Source organism: Rhinatrema bivittatum, chromosome 8 (genome assembly GCF_901001135.1).
Source record: "Rhinatrema bivittatum chromosome 8, aRhiBiv1.1, whole genome shotgun sequence".
Classification (NCBI taxonomy): Eukaryota; Metazoa; Chordata; class Amphibia; order Gymnophiona; family Rhinatrematidae; genus Rhinatrema; species Rhinatrema bivittatum.
Genome location: NC_042622.1, coordinates 118,928,558 through 118,948,432, shown reverse-complemented (window position 1 = coordinate 118,948,432; position 19,875 = coordinate 118,928,558). Strand labels below are relative to the sequence as shown.

The following is a 19,875-nucleotide window of genomic DNA, read 5'->3' as shown; positions in this document are numbered from 1 at the left end:
CAAAAGTTAAGTCAAAACTATGATAATTGAAAGATATTTGAAAAATTGAACGTTTTGAAATATTCGTTTGCTTATTCATTTAAAATATGATTGGGAATCTTCCTGGACTATTTCACTAAGCATATTGAAAAATGCTCATTCATGGTTGACCTATGATTATACAAAACCTGGCACACTTCTTTACATGCTAACTAGGCATGACACTATATGCCTATGTATGAGGTCATTTAAATGAGTAAAAAAAAACTCCGTTTCACCTTGGGTGTTGACATACAGCTGCAATTTGTGTGGTTATACAGTCTGTTTTGTAGACTATAATCAGAACATCATCTATAATATCCAGTAGCAAGAACCTGTGTTTTAATCTAAGCTAGAGCCTCCTGGATATCACTGATATGTTAGGAATGGAAATCATAGTTTGGTGGGATCTACTTTGAAGCCCTGGATGAGATGCCTTTTTTTGTTTGTTTAAGCCACAACCAAATAGTAAATATAAAACAAGTATGTGCCGAGATCTGCGACAGCAGGGAGGTTGTCCTCGAGGAACGAACTGTACCTTTGCTCATTCTCAGGAAGAACTTGAAAAGTAAGTGAAGATTCCATCCAACTTAAGATTGCAGGCACACAGTTATGCTCAGTGTGACATTGCTTATGCCAGAGGCCCTTGCCATAATAATTTGAATATTATAAATATTTTATTTCATTTTTTGTGTGTGCATGGCTCTTTTAATCAATTGAACAATTTTATTTCTTACAGGTATCGACTGAGGAATAAAAAGATTAGTGCTACTGTGAGGTCATTTCCTCTGCTGAGTAAAATCTGCATAAACAGCACTGTCACAACCTCTACTGGAAATGTTATTTCTGTCATAGGAAGCCCGGAAACCTCAGGGAAGATAGTACAGAGTACTAATAGCATTGCAAGCACAGAGAGCAATGTCCCCCAACTCATCTCCCGGTGCATTGATATTGCCATAAGACCAGTGGAGAATGTCCAGAAAATTGTGAAGCTTGTTGCAGATGGCCAAAATGTGGCTGGATCTCCTACAGAATCTCTACCTGAGAAGTATGTTTTCTGTAGCATGTAAGCAAATTTGTTTTGGGATCAGGAGAGATTTAGTGTATTTAAATTCTAAACTGGTATGTTTTGAGTTTCTGGTTCTGACTCTGTCGGTGACTGTGAGATGCTGGCAAGTCAGTCTACCTTACCTTCCTATACCTCAGCCTTCCAACTGCAGCTGAATAGTACTGATTTTTCTATTTTACTTTCCATGTTGTTTATGACCCTTCACACAATAGAAGATTGTGTCATAGAATACCATAAATCATAGCATTATCCCATCCCCACCTAGAAAGGGAATTCAACAAATTCTGCCTGGGCACCAGCTGTTCAGTCTTTTAGAAGAGATGGTTCCATGTACCCTCAATTCAGCACAAAAACGCAACAGCAATATGTAATATCTGATGCATGAGTGGCTTAATAACACATCACTCATTGACATGACAAATAAGCTTGATGTGCCAGCACTTGATGCTGTACTACACTGCCAAGTAGGAGACTTGAGTAGGATCCCCAGCTCAGACTGCTGGCTCATGGGCTTGTTGAAGAGGTGAGCAGCAAGTCCCTTTTTTTTACAACTGTATTGAAAGGCTGACCAGAAAATAGCTCCTGAAAGGCAACTGCATTCTTCTCTCACCAACCCCTAGTATTCAGTGCAAAACTTGGATCTTACATGATCAGAGATGTTGGAATAAAAAGGGGGAGTAATGGAAGATAAATGGGAAGGAGTGATAACAGAGGTGCTGAAGAGGACAAACTTATCTTGAAATGGACAGCAAATGATATTGACTAAAGTATAAGACCATAAAAATGAAATCATGTTTCATTTGTATCATTGCCGATCGCCTTCCTACTGTTCAGAGGTTTCCAACACTGTTAACTTGAAAATAGATAATTAAAAGTTAATCATTTCCTATTTGGCTTCATAACTTGCTTTTTCCATTTTTCATAGAATTGGCTCTCCACCTAAGACTGCAGTTAGCCAGGCAACATCTACCTCAGCATGTCCACCCAGCATGGGAATGGATGTAAATTCTTTACCTCTGAAGACCAGTCCATTTGTTACCAGGGTACCTGTCTACTCTCCACATTCTGAAAGTGTGCAGTATTTTCAAGATCCAAGGACTCAGTTAACCTATGAAGTGTCACAGTACTCGCAGACTGGTAAATTGCTGAAGATACATTTGGTTTTAAATTGGTTCCTGAGCTTGTAAAGTTGCATTTGTTTAAAGACATTTTCTATAGTAAGTTAAATGGTGATATTTATGTTTTGTGCTGCTACCATCACTCAGTGAGTTGATTACATGCTGCCTTCAACTTATTTATGTTTATATTTTATTCTTGTGTACTCTCGTGCTGCTTTTCTTCCTAATGGCACAGCCATATTTATAAAAAAAGACCAATTACTTACTAGCTTACAAAATGTTAAGGGACAGAAAATATTTTGAACTTTTACTTAATGGCCATTAATATTTTAACATAGGTAAAAAAAAATATTTACAATGAGCTAAGACTTCTAACTTTTGAGTCACTCTTTGTGATTACTGTTCTAATTATATTTTGTATCTTTTTCTGATTTTTCCAGGAACATATTACCCACCCCAACCACCAGCTATAGCTTCTTGTGTCCCTCGCTTTGTGAGGCCCAGTAGTGTTGCAGAATCTTCCCTTCCTCTTTCAGTGCCATACACTGATCATTGCAGCACGTTTACTCCTCAAGACCGCTTAACTACATCTCCTTATCAAACGCCATCTCCACATCAGTACGGGCCAGTTCCCCCAGTGCCCTCTGGCATGTACGCGCCAGTGTATGACAGCCGACGCATCTGGAGACCACAGATGTATCAACGAGATGACATCATAAGGAGCAATTCTTTACCTCATGTAGAAGTAATGCATGCCTCTGTATATCCAGCTTCACTGCGAGAGAGATACAACTCTTTGGATGGGTATTATTCTGTGGCTGGCCAACTAACAAATGATCAGAGGACTGTGCCTTTATCCGCGGTAGGCGTTATCAGAAAGAAAAATGTAGAAGGTTGTGTAAAGCACATACTTTTACAGCTATTTTTGGACTTCAGTTTCAAAAGTGTATAGCACTGCTGTATAGCACTTTGAACTGCATAGAAAAGAATTTAAAAAAGGGGGTAGCTAAAGAATAAACAAAGGGGTGGATGTTCAAAAGATTTATCTGGCTAACTTTCAAAGTTAGCTGACTAAATCTAGCAGGGTAAAAATCCCCCTTCTGAGCAGCTAAATGTGTGTCCCTTAAATTGCAAAATACACAAATTTATTTGGTCAGAGGGGCAATATCTGAGAAATTACTGGGATGGGTTTTTTATTTAACCTGTCAGTATTGATTTTTAGCACCAACCACATAAATTTGATTAAACACTGCGGTCACACAAATGGTTGCCCTAAATCTATCTAGATAAAATTTGTCAGACTAGATCTAGACAAATCTTCAGCTAATTAGATGCAGATGAAAATTTAGTTAAAAATAACTGGGTAAAATGACCTGATTCTTACCTGCTACATGGGTTTTTGAAAATTGACCTGATAGTAACATAATAAGTGATGGCTGAAAAAGACCTAGTCTGCATATTTATTCCTGTCCATACAGCTAAGAGAAATCCCAGCTGCCAGACATAGTGTGTGACCATTTGTAAGATATTATCATCCAGGATGGTTTTTGTCGTTTGTACTCTGTCATCTTGTCCAGAAAAGCATATACGATTCCCCACTTAGCTCATCACAGAACATCTCCCTTCTCATGTCCAACCATAAGGCTATAGAATAATCTAAATAATTACCAAAACTTGTGTTGCTGTTACTTGGACGTATTTTATTTGTTTGCCACTTCTTCCTGGGCTTGAAGGAGTAATGTAATGTTTTACAGAATTGGTGCCAACTAGCAAGAAGGCAAGTGAGAGAAATCTGAAATGTGTGTTGTCCTTCAAACGTGTTTAAGCAGTACAATTGAAGCAGCTGTGCACATTCATAAGTGCATGTGGGGCCTCAGTCTTTTTAAAAGCTAGTGATCTTTTATCCTCTTTTCTGTGTAAATTGATCAGATGAGGCAATTTTCATTCTCCCAGGACAAGCAGGATGGTAGTCCTCACATATGGGTGACATCATCAGATGGAGCCCTGTCACGGAACACTTGTCATAGTTTCTAGAACTTTGACTGGCACACTGAGCATGCCCAGGATGCCACTATCCCTGTGGCCACACGGGGTCCCCCTTCAATCTCTTTTTTTTTCGTGCAGCAAGTTGTCTCGCAGTTAGGAGCTCTGTGAGAAATTCCTCACAACTTTCCTCATGGAAATATTTGAAGTTTACCTTCTTAAAATCACCCTCACCCGGGGTCCCCCATCGCGCTCCATTCCCTCCGACGCTCGGTAAGTGTTTTTCCTGCGGTTTGCGGTCTGTTCCTGGTGGCTTACCTCTCGGTGCCCGACGGTCACCGACCGCACACCTGTCATTTTTTTCGGCATGGTGACCGGGTTTAGAAAATGCCCCGAGTGTCCGAGGCCCATGTCCAATACAGACCCGTACAATGTTTGCGTTTTGTGCTTAGGTCCCTTGCAAGACATCCATCGATGCCCCAGTTGTGCACAAATGACCCCCAAAGGGCAGCGCACTCGACTGAACAAAATGGAGCATTTGTTTGCGTCGAAATGTTCTGCTCCATCGACTCCAGTTCAAGTGGCACTGACCGGAGAGGGTCCATTGACCTTGGAGACGCCCTGCCAGGATCATCGTGGAGCGGGTGACCGTCCGTCACAGACACCCTCGAAGGCATCAGCGTCATTGTCCTCTGTGCCGGAGAAGGGCTGGACCAAGCACCGAGGGAAACATCGTCACTGGCATCGACATGCGTTCCCTCCCGGTGTCGGCACCAATACCGCAGCAGCATCGACTTCCATTGAGCCGCCTGCGAAGAGGGCCCGGGGAGAGGAGCCTCCATCCTCCTCTGGACCCGGGACCCCGAGGCGTTCCCCACCGATATCGGTGCCGGGTACTGAGCCTCCACAGATCGCGGTGGAGCCTCCAGTAACACCTAGCCTGCCTCCTACCCCAGGCACAGTGCTATCCATACCAGCCTTCAGGGAGGAATTGGACAGACTGGTCCAAGAGGCAGTGCTCAATGCCTTCCGGGGCTTCAAGTCACCACTGGCGCTGGCCCCCATACCGGCGCCCTCGATGTTCACACCACTCCTCGAGCGCCTGGACACCCTCATCGGTGCCCTGCCAACTCAGCCCGTGCCATCGGGCATGCTGGCATCGAGTTGACCATCGAGGCCTCCGCAGGTCCCGATTCCTAAGTTCCTTGGAGGACGAAGAGGGGACTTCTGGCATGATCCCGGCTTGGGATCCAACAATGCTGGAGCCCGTTCCAGGGCTATCTGGACTGTCTGTGCCTAAGTGCACCTCATCTGCCTCTGTGCCCTCGATGCCAGCACCGCCTCCTTCGAAGCCAGTGCCACATCCATCGATGTCACCTCGACATCCATTGATGCCTTCTTGCCCTCTAGGCTCTGGAATCCTTCCTCCCTCAGAAATACTGGCAGGTGAGGAAGAAACTCCCTATGATCCTTGGAAGGAGGCATCCTCGGACTCACAAGACCCATGGAAGAAAGGCGTCTATCTCCTCCTGAAAACCTCTCCTTTGCTAGCTTTGTCAAGGAGATGTCTGAAACTATCCCATTTCCATTGTTGACTGAGGAAGACGCACGCCACAAGATGCTGGAGGTCTTACAATTCATAGACGCTGCAAAAGAGGTAATGTCAATACCAGTGCATGAAGAAGTTCTTCTTGATCTTTTGCACCGCCTATGGGATCATCCAGGTACTGTGCCTCCAGTCAAGAGAAAGACAGATGCTACATACCTGGTCCAGCAAGCCCCAGGATTTCAGAAAACCCAATTGCCCCATCATTCTGTAGAGGTGGAATCAGCCCAAAAGAAGGCTGAGATCTCGCCCACACTCCTCTGCTCCTCCTGGTAAGGAACAGAAGTCACTGGATGCATTGGGGTGCAGAGTCTTTCAAGGGTCCATGTTAATAGCACGAATAGCTGCATACCAATTATTCATAACCCAATATAACAGAAATCTCCGGAAACAAGTCCAGGAATTCGTTGACACGTTACCTCAACATCAAGACACCTTAACTTCCATCCTACAAAAGGGTTTGGAAGCGGGTAAACATGAGGTGAGAGCTGCTTACGACTCTTTTGAAACAGTTTCCAGAGTCTCGGCAACGGGTATCAGTGCTAGGTGCTGGGCCTGGCTTAAGGCCTCAGACCTATGCCCAGAAGTGCAGGACAAGCTTGCAGATCTACCATGCACAGGAGACAACCTGTTTGGAGACAAAATTCAAGATGCAGTGGCCCAGTTAAAGGACCACCATGAAAACCTGCGTCAGCTGTCCACTGTGACTTCAGAGGTACTCTCCGTAGCCCGCAGGGCCATACATAGGGTCACCAGGAAACAATTTCATAGACCACAAAGGTATTATCCTCCCACTTCCCGGGCACGACCTGCTCAGGCCCCTCAGAGGACATGCACATCAAACAAGAACTCCTAGAGTGCAACCAGCTCCACAAGCTGGTACTGTGACTGGATTTTGATTCCAGAGAGCAGCAGCTGCCTTCCCCTGATCCCACAACCCAACTTACCGGTGAGAGGCCGCCTCTGCCACTTTGTAACCAAGTGGCAACCGATTACAACGGACCAATGGGTACTGTCCATCATAACCCACAGTTACCGTCTAAATTTTTCAGCGGTACCCCCGCACTCCCCATCCAGTCCAGCGTGGAGCCAGGACGATCACATAACTCTTTTCAAGTCAGAACTCTGAACCCTTCTGTATGCCAGGGCCATAGAACCGGTTCCCTTGACTCAGCAAGGGAGAGAGGGTTCTATTTCCGTTATTTCCTAATCCCAAAAAAGACCGGAGGCCTCCGCCCTATTCTGGACCTCCATTCCTTAAACATCTTTCTTCACAAGGAACAATTCAGAATGGTGTCCCTCGGCACCATGCTCCCCCTACTACAACAGGGGGATTGACTCTGCTTTCTGGATCTTCAGGACGCTTACGCCCATATAGCTATCTCTCCCCCCCCCCCCCCCCCCGCCATCGCAAATACCTGCAATTTGTAGTGGGTCACAGGCACTACTAATACAAAGTACTGCCATTCGGCCTGGCCTTGGTGCCCCGAGTGTTCACGAAGTGTCTGGCAGTCGTGCCTGCATACGTACGCCACAAGGGCATCCATGTCTTTCCATATCTCGACGACTGGATAAAAAAGCCAGTCCAGGCAAGGAGCTGTCGACTCACTCGATCTCACTATCCACCTTCTGCACTCATTGGGATTTCTGATAAACTATCCGAAATCCCACTTGATACCGTCTCACCATCTCTCGTTTATAGGAGCAGACCTAGACACCGAAGTGGCTAAAAGGTTCTTACCCAACAACCGCGCAACCACGCTGCCCAACCTTGCCAGCTTTATCCGCTTTATCGACAAACAGTCTTGGCTCGCCAGTTGCTCACATTACTAGGCCACATGGCATCAACAGTCCACGTCACTCCAGTGGCACGACTAGCCATGAGACTGACTCAATGGACCCTAAAAACTCAGTGGCACCAAGCCACGCAGCCACTTTCGTCCCTTGTCCACATAACCAACTGGCTTCGTCTGTCCCGTGCTTGGTGCACACAGAAAGCCAACCTACAAACAGGTCTTCCCTTCAAGCAACCGGCTCCTCAGGTAACCTTAACCATGGACGCCTCCAACCTAGGTTGGGGAGCCCATGTGAAAGGCCTTCAAACCCAAGGAACTTGGACAAAAGCTAAGGGGACCTATCAAATCAACTTTCTAGAGCTTCGAGCGATGCGGTACGCCCTTTATGCATTCAGGGACTGCCTATCCAACAAGGTCGCCTTAATTCAAACAGACAACCAAGTAGCAATGTGGTACCTGAACAAACAGGCGGGCACGGGCTCTTATCTGCTCTGCCAAGAAGTGGTGCAGATTTGGGCATGAGCCCTGTCTCACTCAATTCTTCTTCGAGCCACTTACCTGACAGGCACACGGAATGCAGTAGTGGACTGCCTCAGCCAAAGTTTCCAGCCCCACGACTGGTCTCTGGATCCCTCTGTTGCAGGCAGAATCTTCCACCAGTGGGGTCAGACGGATATCGACCTCTTTGCGTCCAGCCAGAACCACAAAGTGGACAGATTCTGCTCTCTACACAGGGACCAAAGAGCACCCAACCATGGATGCCTTCGCCTGTCCCTGGAACACAGGCCTGCTATATGCGTACCCTCCGATTCCACTAATAAGCAAGACTCTCGTGAAGCTACAGTAGGACCGAGGCTTAATGATACTCATAGCCCCGTATTGGCCACGCCAAGTCTGGTTCCCCATACTTCTCGACCTCTCTGTCCAGGAACCTCTCTGTCCAGGAATCCTACTGTCCTCGACCCGCTGTGAATTTCAGGCTGCCTCATCATTGCCAACAGCACCCCAGTTGTTGTGCCCTGTTGCACATGTGTGCTGGTTGGCCTGCTTCGTTATGAGTCAGCCTGTAGCTTGCTATTCACCCATTTGTGAGGACTACCATCCTGCTTGTCCTGAGATAAAGCGGAGTTGCTTACCTGTAACAGGTGTTCTCCCAGGACAGCAGGATGGTAGTCCTCACGAAACCCACCCGCCACCCCGCGGAGTTGGGTTCGATAACGTTTTCTTATTTTATTTTTCGCTCGTACTTTTTGCTACAAATGAGACTGAAGGGGGACCCCATGTGGCCACAGGGTTAGTGGCATGTGGGCATGCTCAGTGTGCCAGTGAAAGTTCTAGAAACTTTGACAAAAGTGTTCCGTGACAGGGCTCCATCTGATGATGTCACCCATATGTGAGGACTAACATCCTGCTGTCCTGGGAGAACACCTGTTAGAGGTAAGCAAATCTGCTTTCTCCGAGGACAAGCAGGATGGTAGTCCTCACACTTGGGTGACATCATCAGCTGGGGCCCTGACACAGAAAACTTGTGTCAGTTTCTAGAACTTTGACTTGGCACACTGAGCATGGGATGGAGAACGTGGTAGCGGACAGGCTGAGTTATGCCTTCAGGCCCCACGAGTAGTCCTTGGACCGGATATTCTGCCTCTGGGAGAACCCGGATGTAGATTTATTTGTGTCTCTTTGCAACAGGAAGGTGCCTCGGTTCTGCTCCCTGTACAGGGCAGAAGGTAAACCAGCCTCGGACATCATTGCCCATCATTGGGGCCAAGGTCTACTGTACATGTATCCTCTGATTCCCTTGGTGGCAAAGACTCTCTCTTGAAGTTTTGCAAGGACAAAGGGACTATGATCCTCATAGGCCCTTACTGGCCAAGACAGGTCTGGTTTCCACTCCTATGGAAGTTGTCCATCCAGGAACCAATCAGTCTGGGGACTTCCCTAGATCTCATCATGCAAGATCGAGGCAGGTTGCGACATCCCAATCTCCAGGCCCTGTCGCTCATAGCCTGGATGTTGAGAGGTTAATTCTGAAACCACTCGATCTCTAGGAGAATGTTTCTCAGGTCCTGGTGGCTTCTAGAAAGCCTTCCACTAGAAAGTCCTATGGACTGAAATGGAGGAGGTTTTCTGTTTGGTGTGAACAGAAGGCCCTAAATCCATTCTCTTGCCCCACACAAAAACTGCTTGATTACCTTCTACATCTATCAGAAGCTGGTTTAAAAACCAAATCTGTTAGAGTTCATCAGAGTGCAGTTGGTGCATACCACCATGGTGTAGTTGGTAGGCCCATCTCTGTACAGCCTATAGTTGTATGATTCATGAGGGGCCTGCTTCAACTGAAGCCTCCCCTAAGGCCTCCCGCTGTGTCTTGGGACCTCAACGTGGTATTAGCTCAGCTGATAAAAGCTCCTTTTGACCCACTGCACTCCTGTGATATGAAGTACATGATCTGGTAGGTAATATTTTTGGTGGCAGTCACCTCAATGTGCAGGTCAGCGAGCTCCAGGCCTTAGTGACTTATCCACCTTACACTGTTTAGTAATGACAGGTTGGTCTTGCGCACGCACCCTTAGTTCTTGCCTAAGGGTGGTGATAGACTTCCATCATAACCAGTCCATTGTCCTGCCAGCATTCTTTTCCAGGCCCTATTCGAACCAAGGCGAATAAGTACTCCACAGTTTGGATTGCAAGTGAACCTTATTAGTTTTCTATCTGGTGCGGACAGAAGCTCATAGATAGTCCACCCAACTTTTTGTTTCTTTTGATAGGAATAGGTTGGGCATTGCTGTTGCCAAACAGACAGTATCCAATTGACTAGCAGATTGTGTTTCCTTGTTATGCCCCAGCAGGATTGCATCTTGGGGGTCATGTCCAGGCTCATTCTGTCAGAGCCATGGCAGCACCAGTGGCCCACGTGCGAGCAGTTCCCATGGAGGAGATCGGCAAGGCTGCAACGTGGAGTTCTTGCCACACATTTACATCTCACTATTGCTTGGATAGGGATGGCCAATGCGAGAGTAGGTTTGGCTAGCTTGTTCTTTGGAATCCTACTGTCTCCCGCCTAGGGCGCGTTGTTTAGGTTCAAGCTGACTCCCCCGTCTGTTACCAATAGCACCATTGTTGTGCTTGTTGGCACCTGGTTTGGGTGTCTGTTGTCCCCTTTTATATTGGAGAGCAGCCTGTAGCTAGGGATTTACCTATGTATGAGGACTAACATCCTGCTTGTTCTCTGAGAAAGCAGAGTTTCTTAAATGTACCAGGTGTTCTCAAAGGACAGCAAGGATGTTAGTCCTCACGAAACCCGCCCGCCACTCCGTGGAGTTCAGTTTCTCCTATTTTTTTTGTTATGTCTCTAATTCATGCTGCACATGTTCAGTGTGCCTAGTCAAAGTTCTAGAAACCTTGACAAGTTTTCTGTGTTGGGGCTCCATCTGATAACACCCATGTTTGAAGACTAACATCCTACTGTCCTCGAAGAACACCTGTTACAGGTAAGCAACTCTGCTTTCTATCGACATTGCACCGGTTTTCAAAAAGAGAATATGCACGTGCATTTATTTTGGAAATTTGTAATTTTGTGAAAGTACATTTTGCATGGAAACTAATATAGGTAGACTTAAAAAAAAATGCAATCCTAAACATGCCTTCAAGAAAGCCTGTTGAAAATGTGGCTAAAAGTCCATTGTGGAAGAGTACATCTATGTAAAGTCATGTTAAGGCAATTTTCAGACAGCCAGTTTGTGTGTAAATCATTATTTACCCTCATAAATGGCTTTGAATATTGTCCTCCCCATGTAAAGAATATCTCTTTCATTATGAGTGATATCAGAAATTATGGAATATAAGAACATAAGACTTGCCATACTGGGTCAGACCAAGGGTCCATCAAGCCCAGTATTCTGTTTCCAACAGTGGCCGATCCAGGTCACTGTTCCTGGCAGGATCCCAAGGGTAGATAGATTCCAAGTTGCTTGTCCCAGGGATAAGCAGTGGATTTCTGCAACTCCACCTTAATGGTTTATGGACTTTTCTTCCAGGAACTTGTCCAAATATTTTTTAAACACAGTTACACTAACAGCTTTCACCATATCCTCTGGCAACAAATTCCAGAGCTTAATTATGCATTGAATAAAAAATTATTTGTTCTTAGTTTTAAATATATTACCTAGTAACTTCATTGTGTGTCCCCTAGTCTTTGTAGTTTTTGAAAGAGTAAATAACTGATTAATGTTTACTCATTGCATTCCACTCATCATTTTATAGACCTCTATCATATCTCCCCTCAGATGTTTCTTCTCCAAGCTGAAGAGCTCTAACCTCATTAGCCTCCCCTCATAGGGAATGGTTCTATCTCCCTTATTTTAATCACCCTTTTCTGTACCTTTTTTAAATCTATATCTTTTTTTTGAGATGTGGTGACCAGTAAGAACTGAACACAGTACTCAAGATGAAGTCGCACCATGGAGTGATAGAGTCATTATAATATTATGTTTTATTCTCCATTCCTTTCCTAATTGCCAGCATTCTATTTTCTTTCTTGGCTGCTGCTGCTCACTGAGCAGAAGATTTCAAATAAATAAAATGTCTGGTAGAAATCACCAGTTAATACAGCCAGAAAGGCCCATCTTAAAACCCTTTTTATTTCCTAGTATCTGATCTCATGACCTTTTGAAAATGCATTTTAAAACACATTAGTGTCCTTGATTTCCAGCGACTAACTTCATACCTCTCTGCTGAACAATCTGGCATTTCTTTTTTGCCTATTGTAGCTGCCATAGTCCATTCATATCTGTCTACCTTTTTAAAATCAATCAGGTTAGTGTGCCAAGAAAACGTCATCACTATTTATATGGTATTTCAATTACAGTTGTAAGAGGGGGCTTCCTCATTGACCTTCCAGACTAGTCTATAGCTATTTGTACAGACTGGTCTGGCAGGACTCAAGGAAACCTGATTAGCAAGTAAGAACCTAATTCAACTTTCCTCAGCCTCCTGCCAGACCAGTATGCACTAATGGCTATAAGATTAGTCTGTCAGGACTCAAGGAAAGCCAATTAGCAGATAAGAACCTAACTGAACTTTCTCTGTGTTTTTGTTTAATATTTTAGGAGTCTTGTGGTCACTTGAAGCCTAACTGTGACATTGAGCTAAGGCATAAGTCTGAGCATTGGGTACCTTACGACGGTCAGAAAGCTCCCCTTGCCTCATCAACTCTGCCTTTGTCTGCACAGTCATCAACATCACCTTCTCCTTTCTTCAGTGTAGATCTTAATGCAGAGGTAAAAAAAAATCCCTCCTTTCCACTCCTTCCCCAAGAAAAATAATGATACATTGGAGGGAGAGAGGGAAGATTGTGGTGTCCCCTGGTGGCTACAGAATGGTGCTCTAGGATAGTTTCAAAGGAGGCTTTCCTTGCAGCCTATGAGTTCACCCATACCATCCAGGCATACCACTAGGGTTTGAATGATGAGAAAAAGGGATACGGGGAAGGGAAATACTTACTTTTTTTTTTTTTTTTTTTAATCATTTTGGCAGCAATTTTTAAAACTTATATGGGGCTTGCTGACCCATGGGTTCTCTGTACTGGTGGACCTGCAAGCACATTTTCAAAAGGAAACTCCCCGGGGAGTTTCCCTCTTGAAATTTTGGGATTGATCCATATGTTTGCTTCTCCCAGAATCGCCCCTTTGTGAAGGATTCACTTCTACCCGCAGAGGAAAGGGGCAGTTTTTAGCCTGTGATTTTTATCTGGGTAACTACTTCGTTACTTAGGTAAAATCTTTGGGAAAATTGTCCTCTCTATTTTATGACAGAACAAATACAATTTATGTGTTAAAAACTAAACTAAACTATAAACATCTTCTTGCTAAAGTATTTATCCCATTTTGTGCCTATGGGGGAAAGCTTTGCACAACAGAACCCACAACATTTTACAGAATAATTACTTTAGCAACTGTCTTTCTTTAGCAGATGTTTGTGCAATATTTTATGGAAGAGCACAAATAATTTTGTTACAGATTTAACTTTTGAATACGTTTTTTCTTCAAGTTAAGTTACTAATAGTCAAAAGGTTTTTTTCAGTATTTTGTAGATGCAGATAAAATTAAAAAAAAAAATGTAAACAGTTATGCTAAAGCTAAACCAAGGCAACTATAGAGCACACACTTGGGATGAATAATTATCCAAAGATGAATTATTTTTTTCTAACCTAGGGGCTGATGTACTAAATTGCATTTTTACATAGCCATTAATGCGCGGCTAATGTTTTATTGAGATAAATATGAGTACTGTGTTAATGCTCAAATAACAATCTACATCTTCCTGAGGTGTAGTTATTTTTGCATTAATTTTAACATTTTAATGTATATATTTTTTCGCTGTACTAATAGATGAGCTATTTTGCATAATTTTGCATTAGCATATATTTTGCATTAAAGCATGTAAATGAGCATGCATTGGTGTTAATAGCTTGCAATTGATAACATGTTAATGCTTATTAGTACATGTACCCCAAAAGTACACCATTTTCTGTTTAACCATATCCACAAGACAAATATATTGTAGCAAATGAAGCACCCATCTAGACATTTTATTTGCAATTATTCTTTTACATTTTACAAAATCTAGCATAAATGTAATTTTGAAGTGAGCACCCTGTCTGTATAAAAACAAACCAAAAAATATAAAGCATAGTGATGGGGACAAAAGAAAAAAAACCATAAAAAGATGATACAGTATATGATGAACCTCATTGAGTTATCACTACCAAATATGTTTCTTTCCAATAGTTTTCAGAGAGCGGAGGTGATTTGAATGGCTCTACATTTAAAGCTGGAGATCAGCTGTCCCATTATTCACCATGGAGCTGCAGCACTATCAGCAACTGTATAAATTCCATTGATTCAGAACCCAAGGATGTAATTGCCAATTCCAGTACTGTGTTAATGGTAAGAATGTGTCTACACTTCTTAATGTCTCCCTTAATACATCTGTATGATCTACATGGACAAGCAAAATGAAACAGCCACACAAATGATATAATCCAGCGGCGCCAAGTTGGTCCTATTTTCTCCTTGCCCAGAAAGTTGTTTTTTTTTTTTGTTTCTTCTGTGCATGAGTGGGAGTTCCCACTCTAGTGTCACTGTGCAAACACTCCCTCAGTCTAATTTTGTTCATTTCATGAGCAGTCATAATTTCTCTCCTTGGCACCTGAAACACTGGGATCTAATCATTACCGAGAAATGGGTTTTGAAGATCATTCAACCAGGCCCGGCGCAATCAGGTGTGCACACCGTGCATTTGCACGAAACGGCACACCCGGGGATGCAGCAGGAGAGGCTGCAGGCCACTGGTGGAGCCTAACCAGCATGCGGCCAAAGAAGTACAGCGCTGGCGATGGAAGGAGAGGGTTCCGGGTATGGGCAAGCGTGCGCGCACGCCTGCGCACAGCTTCTGCTCCCCTCTCCCCCAAGCAGGAAGATCGGTGGGCCATACGGCCAAAGATAACAGGAGGTCCACAGAACCATGGTGGAGCTCATCCCACTGTGGCCCAATGATAATAGGAGACCATATGTGTGTGCGAGCTTGTATGTAAGGGTTGAGATTGTGGTTTTTTTAAGGTTAAGTTAATTGGTTTATCCTTTATATAATTTTCATTTTTTTTGTATAAAGCCTTGTATTATTCAATTGACTGGATACAACATTGTAACCCTATCCATGTTTTAGACTGGTTTAAGGAATCATTGTGTAAGTGTCTAAATGCGTTTCCTTGTACACTGAATTAGTGAGAGCCTGTGTGTGTCTGAGAACCTGTTTGTATGTGCATGTGTGCCTGTATCTATGTGAGATCCTATATGTGTGTGTGTGTGACTGTATGAGAACCTGTGTGCCTGTGAATGTGTCTGTGAGAGAACTTGTGCGTTTGTGTTTTTGTGTGTGGGTGTGTGTATCTGCGAGGGAGTGTGTGAGAGAATGAATGTGTTATTGTGCATGTGGTGAGAGAGAAGATAAAATTTGTGCGGCCCTACCTCCCCAATCCATGACAATCTCAGGGTGACTGGAAATCAGATCCCAGGTATGGAGAGTAGATTTTTAAATCCTCTTTAGTTTTAATTATTGGGTGTAATTTGATGATTCTGCTCTTTTGAAATATTTAATTTTTTTGGGAAGGGGAATAGAACATTTTTTAATTGGATTTTTTATTCATCAGATTTTTGAAAAATATTTTTGGTGTTTGGGAAATTTTCGATATTCTATTCATTAATTGATTTGAAATATTCTTTTATGAATATGACTTTACTATTATGAGTGTTTTTTATTTCTTGATTTTATTTAATGTTTTATGAAGAATGGTAATGTTTCTATTTTTCCACTGTTGTTCTGCATATAGAGAGAGGCTGGCTTGTGGGTTCCAGTTCAGTTCTTTTCAGCAAGTTTCTGTTTATATTTTCTGATCTCTTTATTCTGTATTTGGTCAGGGGCTCTCTGTGCTCTGCGTATGTGACTGAGGTGTGAGGTATTTTTCTGACATGTAATTTCTGTGTAGGGATCTATAGCAACCTGGTTTCCTAATAAGAACTTTTATTGGTATTCTAGGGCCTGCAAAGTTGCCTTTTCATAGATAAGGTTGTTAGAGTTTTTTTGATATGGGAGGTTTACTATATTGTAATGGTAATTCTGTTTGTTCATGGCTTTCTGAGGGCCAAGCTCACATCCAATACGCATTACAAAAAGTCTAATTCCATAGGAGCTCCAAGTGTCTTTTTTGCAGTGTTTCCTGGTTGGCACCACAGGAGTGCATGTAAATATAATATGCATGTTGTAAGTGATATTTTTGCCTCAGAAGACTGTACTCTTGAATGTTCTTTTTCATGTAAAATTTGTTATAAATGTATTATTTAATTGTGTGTGTCTGTAAAGGGTGTGGGAGGTGGCATGTGTGCAAGGCTGTAAGGTTTGCCTAGGGAACCTAATGCACCTCCTTGTCCATGGGTTTGGGGGGGGGGGGGGGGGGGCGGATTGTCAGTTTTTAAAAATATAGATTGCAGGACAGAGCTGGGCTTTATTTGATGTGCCCAGGACAGACACCGAATAAATCGGCACAGAGCAGCAAAAAAACTAGCACCGGCCCTGCATTGAACAAGGATATTATCTAAACTTCAAACAATTATCACCTCAAAAAAACCCCTATCGCCAAAATCATTCCATTCTCGGTTAAAAGTTCTAATCCAAGAGCTAAAATCCTTTTTGAAATCCAAAGCAATACAACCAGTTTCAAGAGCTCAAAAAAGAAAGGGATTTTATTCCAGATATTTTCTAATATCAAGGAAAACAAGGGATCTAAAACCAGTCTTGAATCTCAGAAGAAAGAGAAGCTTTGCATTAACTCAGTTCCAAATCAGCAGTTAAAATTCATAACTAAACATGATCAAAGGAAAGGCCTACTTATCCAGTCAAAGGGCAACCAAAATACAGACCTTAACATGATCTTTATTCAAAAACAGATGGATTACAGCTCAAAAATATATGAAAATCTTAGGGCACATTGCTTCAGCAGTGCATGTTATACCACTAGTATGGCTGCAAATGAGGCAGGCACAATGGCACCTAAAGTACTATTGGAACTAACGAAAGACTTATTACATTTACTCAGATGGCGGTCAAAAAGAGGAAATCTGATACAAGGAGCGAACATAGATCCTTTACAGGTCTTAAAAAAAAAAAAAAAAAAATTAACAGATGCCATGAACCAAGGATGGGGCACTCATGTTGACCTTGTGCATATGTAAATAAAGTACCCAAAGTATAATAAAAAAAAAAAAAAAAATGCCCACCCGAGGCCTTCCTTTACTGACCCGAGAGAGGAGGGCAACATGATGCTGTAGTAGTTGAGATGGTTGCTGGTGTGGGGCTGAGGTAGAGTGAGACCCGGTATATGGCAGAACCTGCTGATGGGCCATGGGTCATTGTTGGTTTAGAGAAAAGAGAAGCAAAGACCTGTAGAAGTTGGGGCAGCTGAGTTTGGATGGGAGCTAAAGCAGGAAGCAGCTGTCAGCTGCACTGGAACAATAAGGCCACAATAGAGCAAAGCTGTATGAGCAAGTGTCAGGCTACCAGGGGATGAAGGCAGGATAGAGCCAGGGCAGTAAGAGAACTGGAGCACCAGCACGGAGCTGCGATGGTGTAGAAGCGGGTAATGCGGAGAACATGGTGACAGCGTCAAAACAGCTGGTGGGGGCCGAGAGTTGTGGCGGTAGGCTATGAGCTGAGACAGCCGTGGGAGTGAATGATGGGCTCCGTGTGGCACTCTAAAGAGAGAGATCACAATGATCAGAGTGAGAGAGGAATAGTTGGAGTGGTCAGCCATGAGTTAGGCCGTTGCCACAGCCGGCTTCCTCTCCCACAGTGCATCCCAGGCTCGGCGTTGAGTCCCGTGCAATGCTGCTGTTCAATTTTTGCATCAGGGACTTTGGAGAGGCTCCAGCTTGATGATTCCAGTCAGGCCGCAATCCTGATAACGTCATCAGTGACTTCAGTGGGACCTGTGGCTCTTGGGGAGGGCCTTGGAAATGTAATGAAAATAAAGCACATAAAGTAAAATGAAAATAAATTGAAGGTGGGGTCAGATAAAGGGGTCAAGGGGGATGTGGAACACAACACCATCCTGCCTCTGAAGAATATTTAAATTGTGAAAAATTCCCCGATGGAAGCCCTGCCAATTTTGAGGTTAAAAACCCCTTAAAGCACCTGAAAACCACAGAATTTTGATTGTGATCACCTAAGATGGACCTGACAACCCTGTCCCAGCTGTTGAAATTTGCAGAGTAGTAACTTTTAAAAGAAAAATGTCGATGCCAACAAATGACTTTAAGGATTCTTTTAGGGTCTCTGGTGGCATGAGTGATGGTGGATGGACCTGGGGAATATTCTTGTTGCTAGGAAAAACACCTTCTTAAGCTTGCTTAACTGTGGAAATTAACATTTTTAAGATAATGGTAGTGTCCATTCACCCATTCTTAGTGGTACTGTCCAGGTTGTCCCCAGATCATCTTGATACTGCCTCTATTGACATTATGGCTACCTCGTTATTAAAATCATTAGTGGTTGTCTGTAAGAACAATGTGCCCCTAGTACAGAGAAGGAGACCATTAAACTGTAGGGGTTCCCTGGTATGACTGTTCCTTGGTCTAACTCAAAAGGATACTGAGATGCCATGAGAGAGCTTGGAGAAAAAATGGAACTGAGTCCTCTCAACAATTGTTTCTCATTGCTAGGCACGAATATAAACAGGCTTTTCAAATATGCAGAAAAAAATTTATACCACATGCTTAGAATTATTGCTTATTCGGCCACAAGAGCTATTTGATACTGTAAAACAGATGAATGAATGTGCTAATAAAGTAGAATCTGTTTGCAGTTTTTCCTCTGAAAAATTTGCAAGTCATCTAAAGAGTAAATATGCTGCCAACTGTAAGAGACTGATCGAAAGTCAACATTGGCACATTCTCTAAGAGCACTTATGCCAGCAGTTGTTTCTATGTCATTCTGGGATTCATTTGACGTGGTTGGCTTAACTGAGATTGTAAAGATAATGGGCCAAATTAAAAATTATTTTTGTTTGTTGGACCCATGTCCTTTTTCTGTTATGTATATCTCAAAGGAGGATTTTAGATGGAATTCTTACATTGTTAATACATTTATCTTCAAAGGAAGGTATTGTTCCTATAGGACTTAAACAAGTTACCATTAGACCTGTTTTAAAAAAGGGTAAGCATCCATTAGATCTTCCTTCGAGTTATCGTCCTATCTCAAATTTATTAACATTGGGTAAATTATTGGAAAAGATGGTATATTCACAATTCTCCAATTTTCTATCGGAAAATCAGTTATTACATCCTTTCCAATGCAGATTTAGGCAACATCGCAGTACGGACGCTCTTCTCCAATCTGTCGTAGATTTTCTGCTACAGGCCTTTGATAGAGGAGAAGCAGTTTTCTCACAGAACAAGCAGGATGGTAGTCCTCACATATGGGTGACATCATCAGGATGGAGCCCAATCACAGAAAACTTCTATCAAAGTTTCCAGAACTTTGACTGGCCCCTACTGGGCATGCCCAGCATGGCACTAACCCTGCAGCCAGCAGGGGTCCCCCTTCATTCTTCTTTTTTCCGCGCAGCAGTAGCCTCGCGGTTTAGTAGCTCTGAGGAGATTCCTGACAGGAATTTTCCTCACAGAGTTAATTAAATTTAAATTGCCCCACAGGGGTCCCTCCTCTAACTTT

General features: G+C 43.3%; 1 protein-coding gene across 2 annotated transcripts in view; it reads left to right on the top strand.

Moving 5' to 3' along the window:
• RC3H2 (ring finger and CCCH-type domains 2) overlaps positions 1 to 19,875 on the top strand; it is a 155,743-nt gene that overhangs the window by 79,367 nt on the left and 56,501 nt on the right. Inside the window, exons 9-14 of one of the 2 annotated variants that reach the window (XM_029613807.1) lie at positions 474 to 586; positions 758 to 1,066; positions 2,013 to 2,224; positions 2,646 to 2,950; positions 12,702 to 12,872; positions 14,382 to 14,540. In XM_029613807.1, coding sequence (XP_029469667.1) covers positions 474 to 586; positions 758 to 1,066; positions 2,013 to 2,224; positions 2,646 to 2,950; positions 12,702 to 12,872; positions 14,382 to 14,540 — 1,269 coding nt within the window. Of the gene's footprint in view, positions 1 to 473; positions 587 to 757; positions 1,067 to 2,012; positions 2,225 to 2,645; positions 3,068 to 12,701; positions 12,873 to 14,381; positions 14,541 to 19,875 lie in introns of both variants that reach the window. The other variant, XM_029613806.1, reaches the window with a different exon arrangement.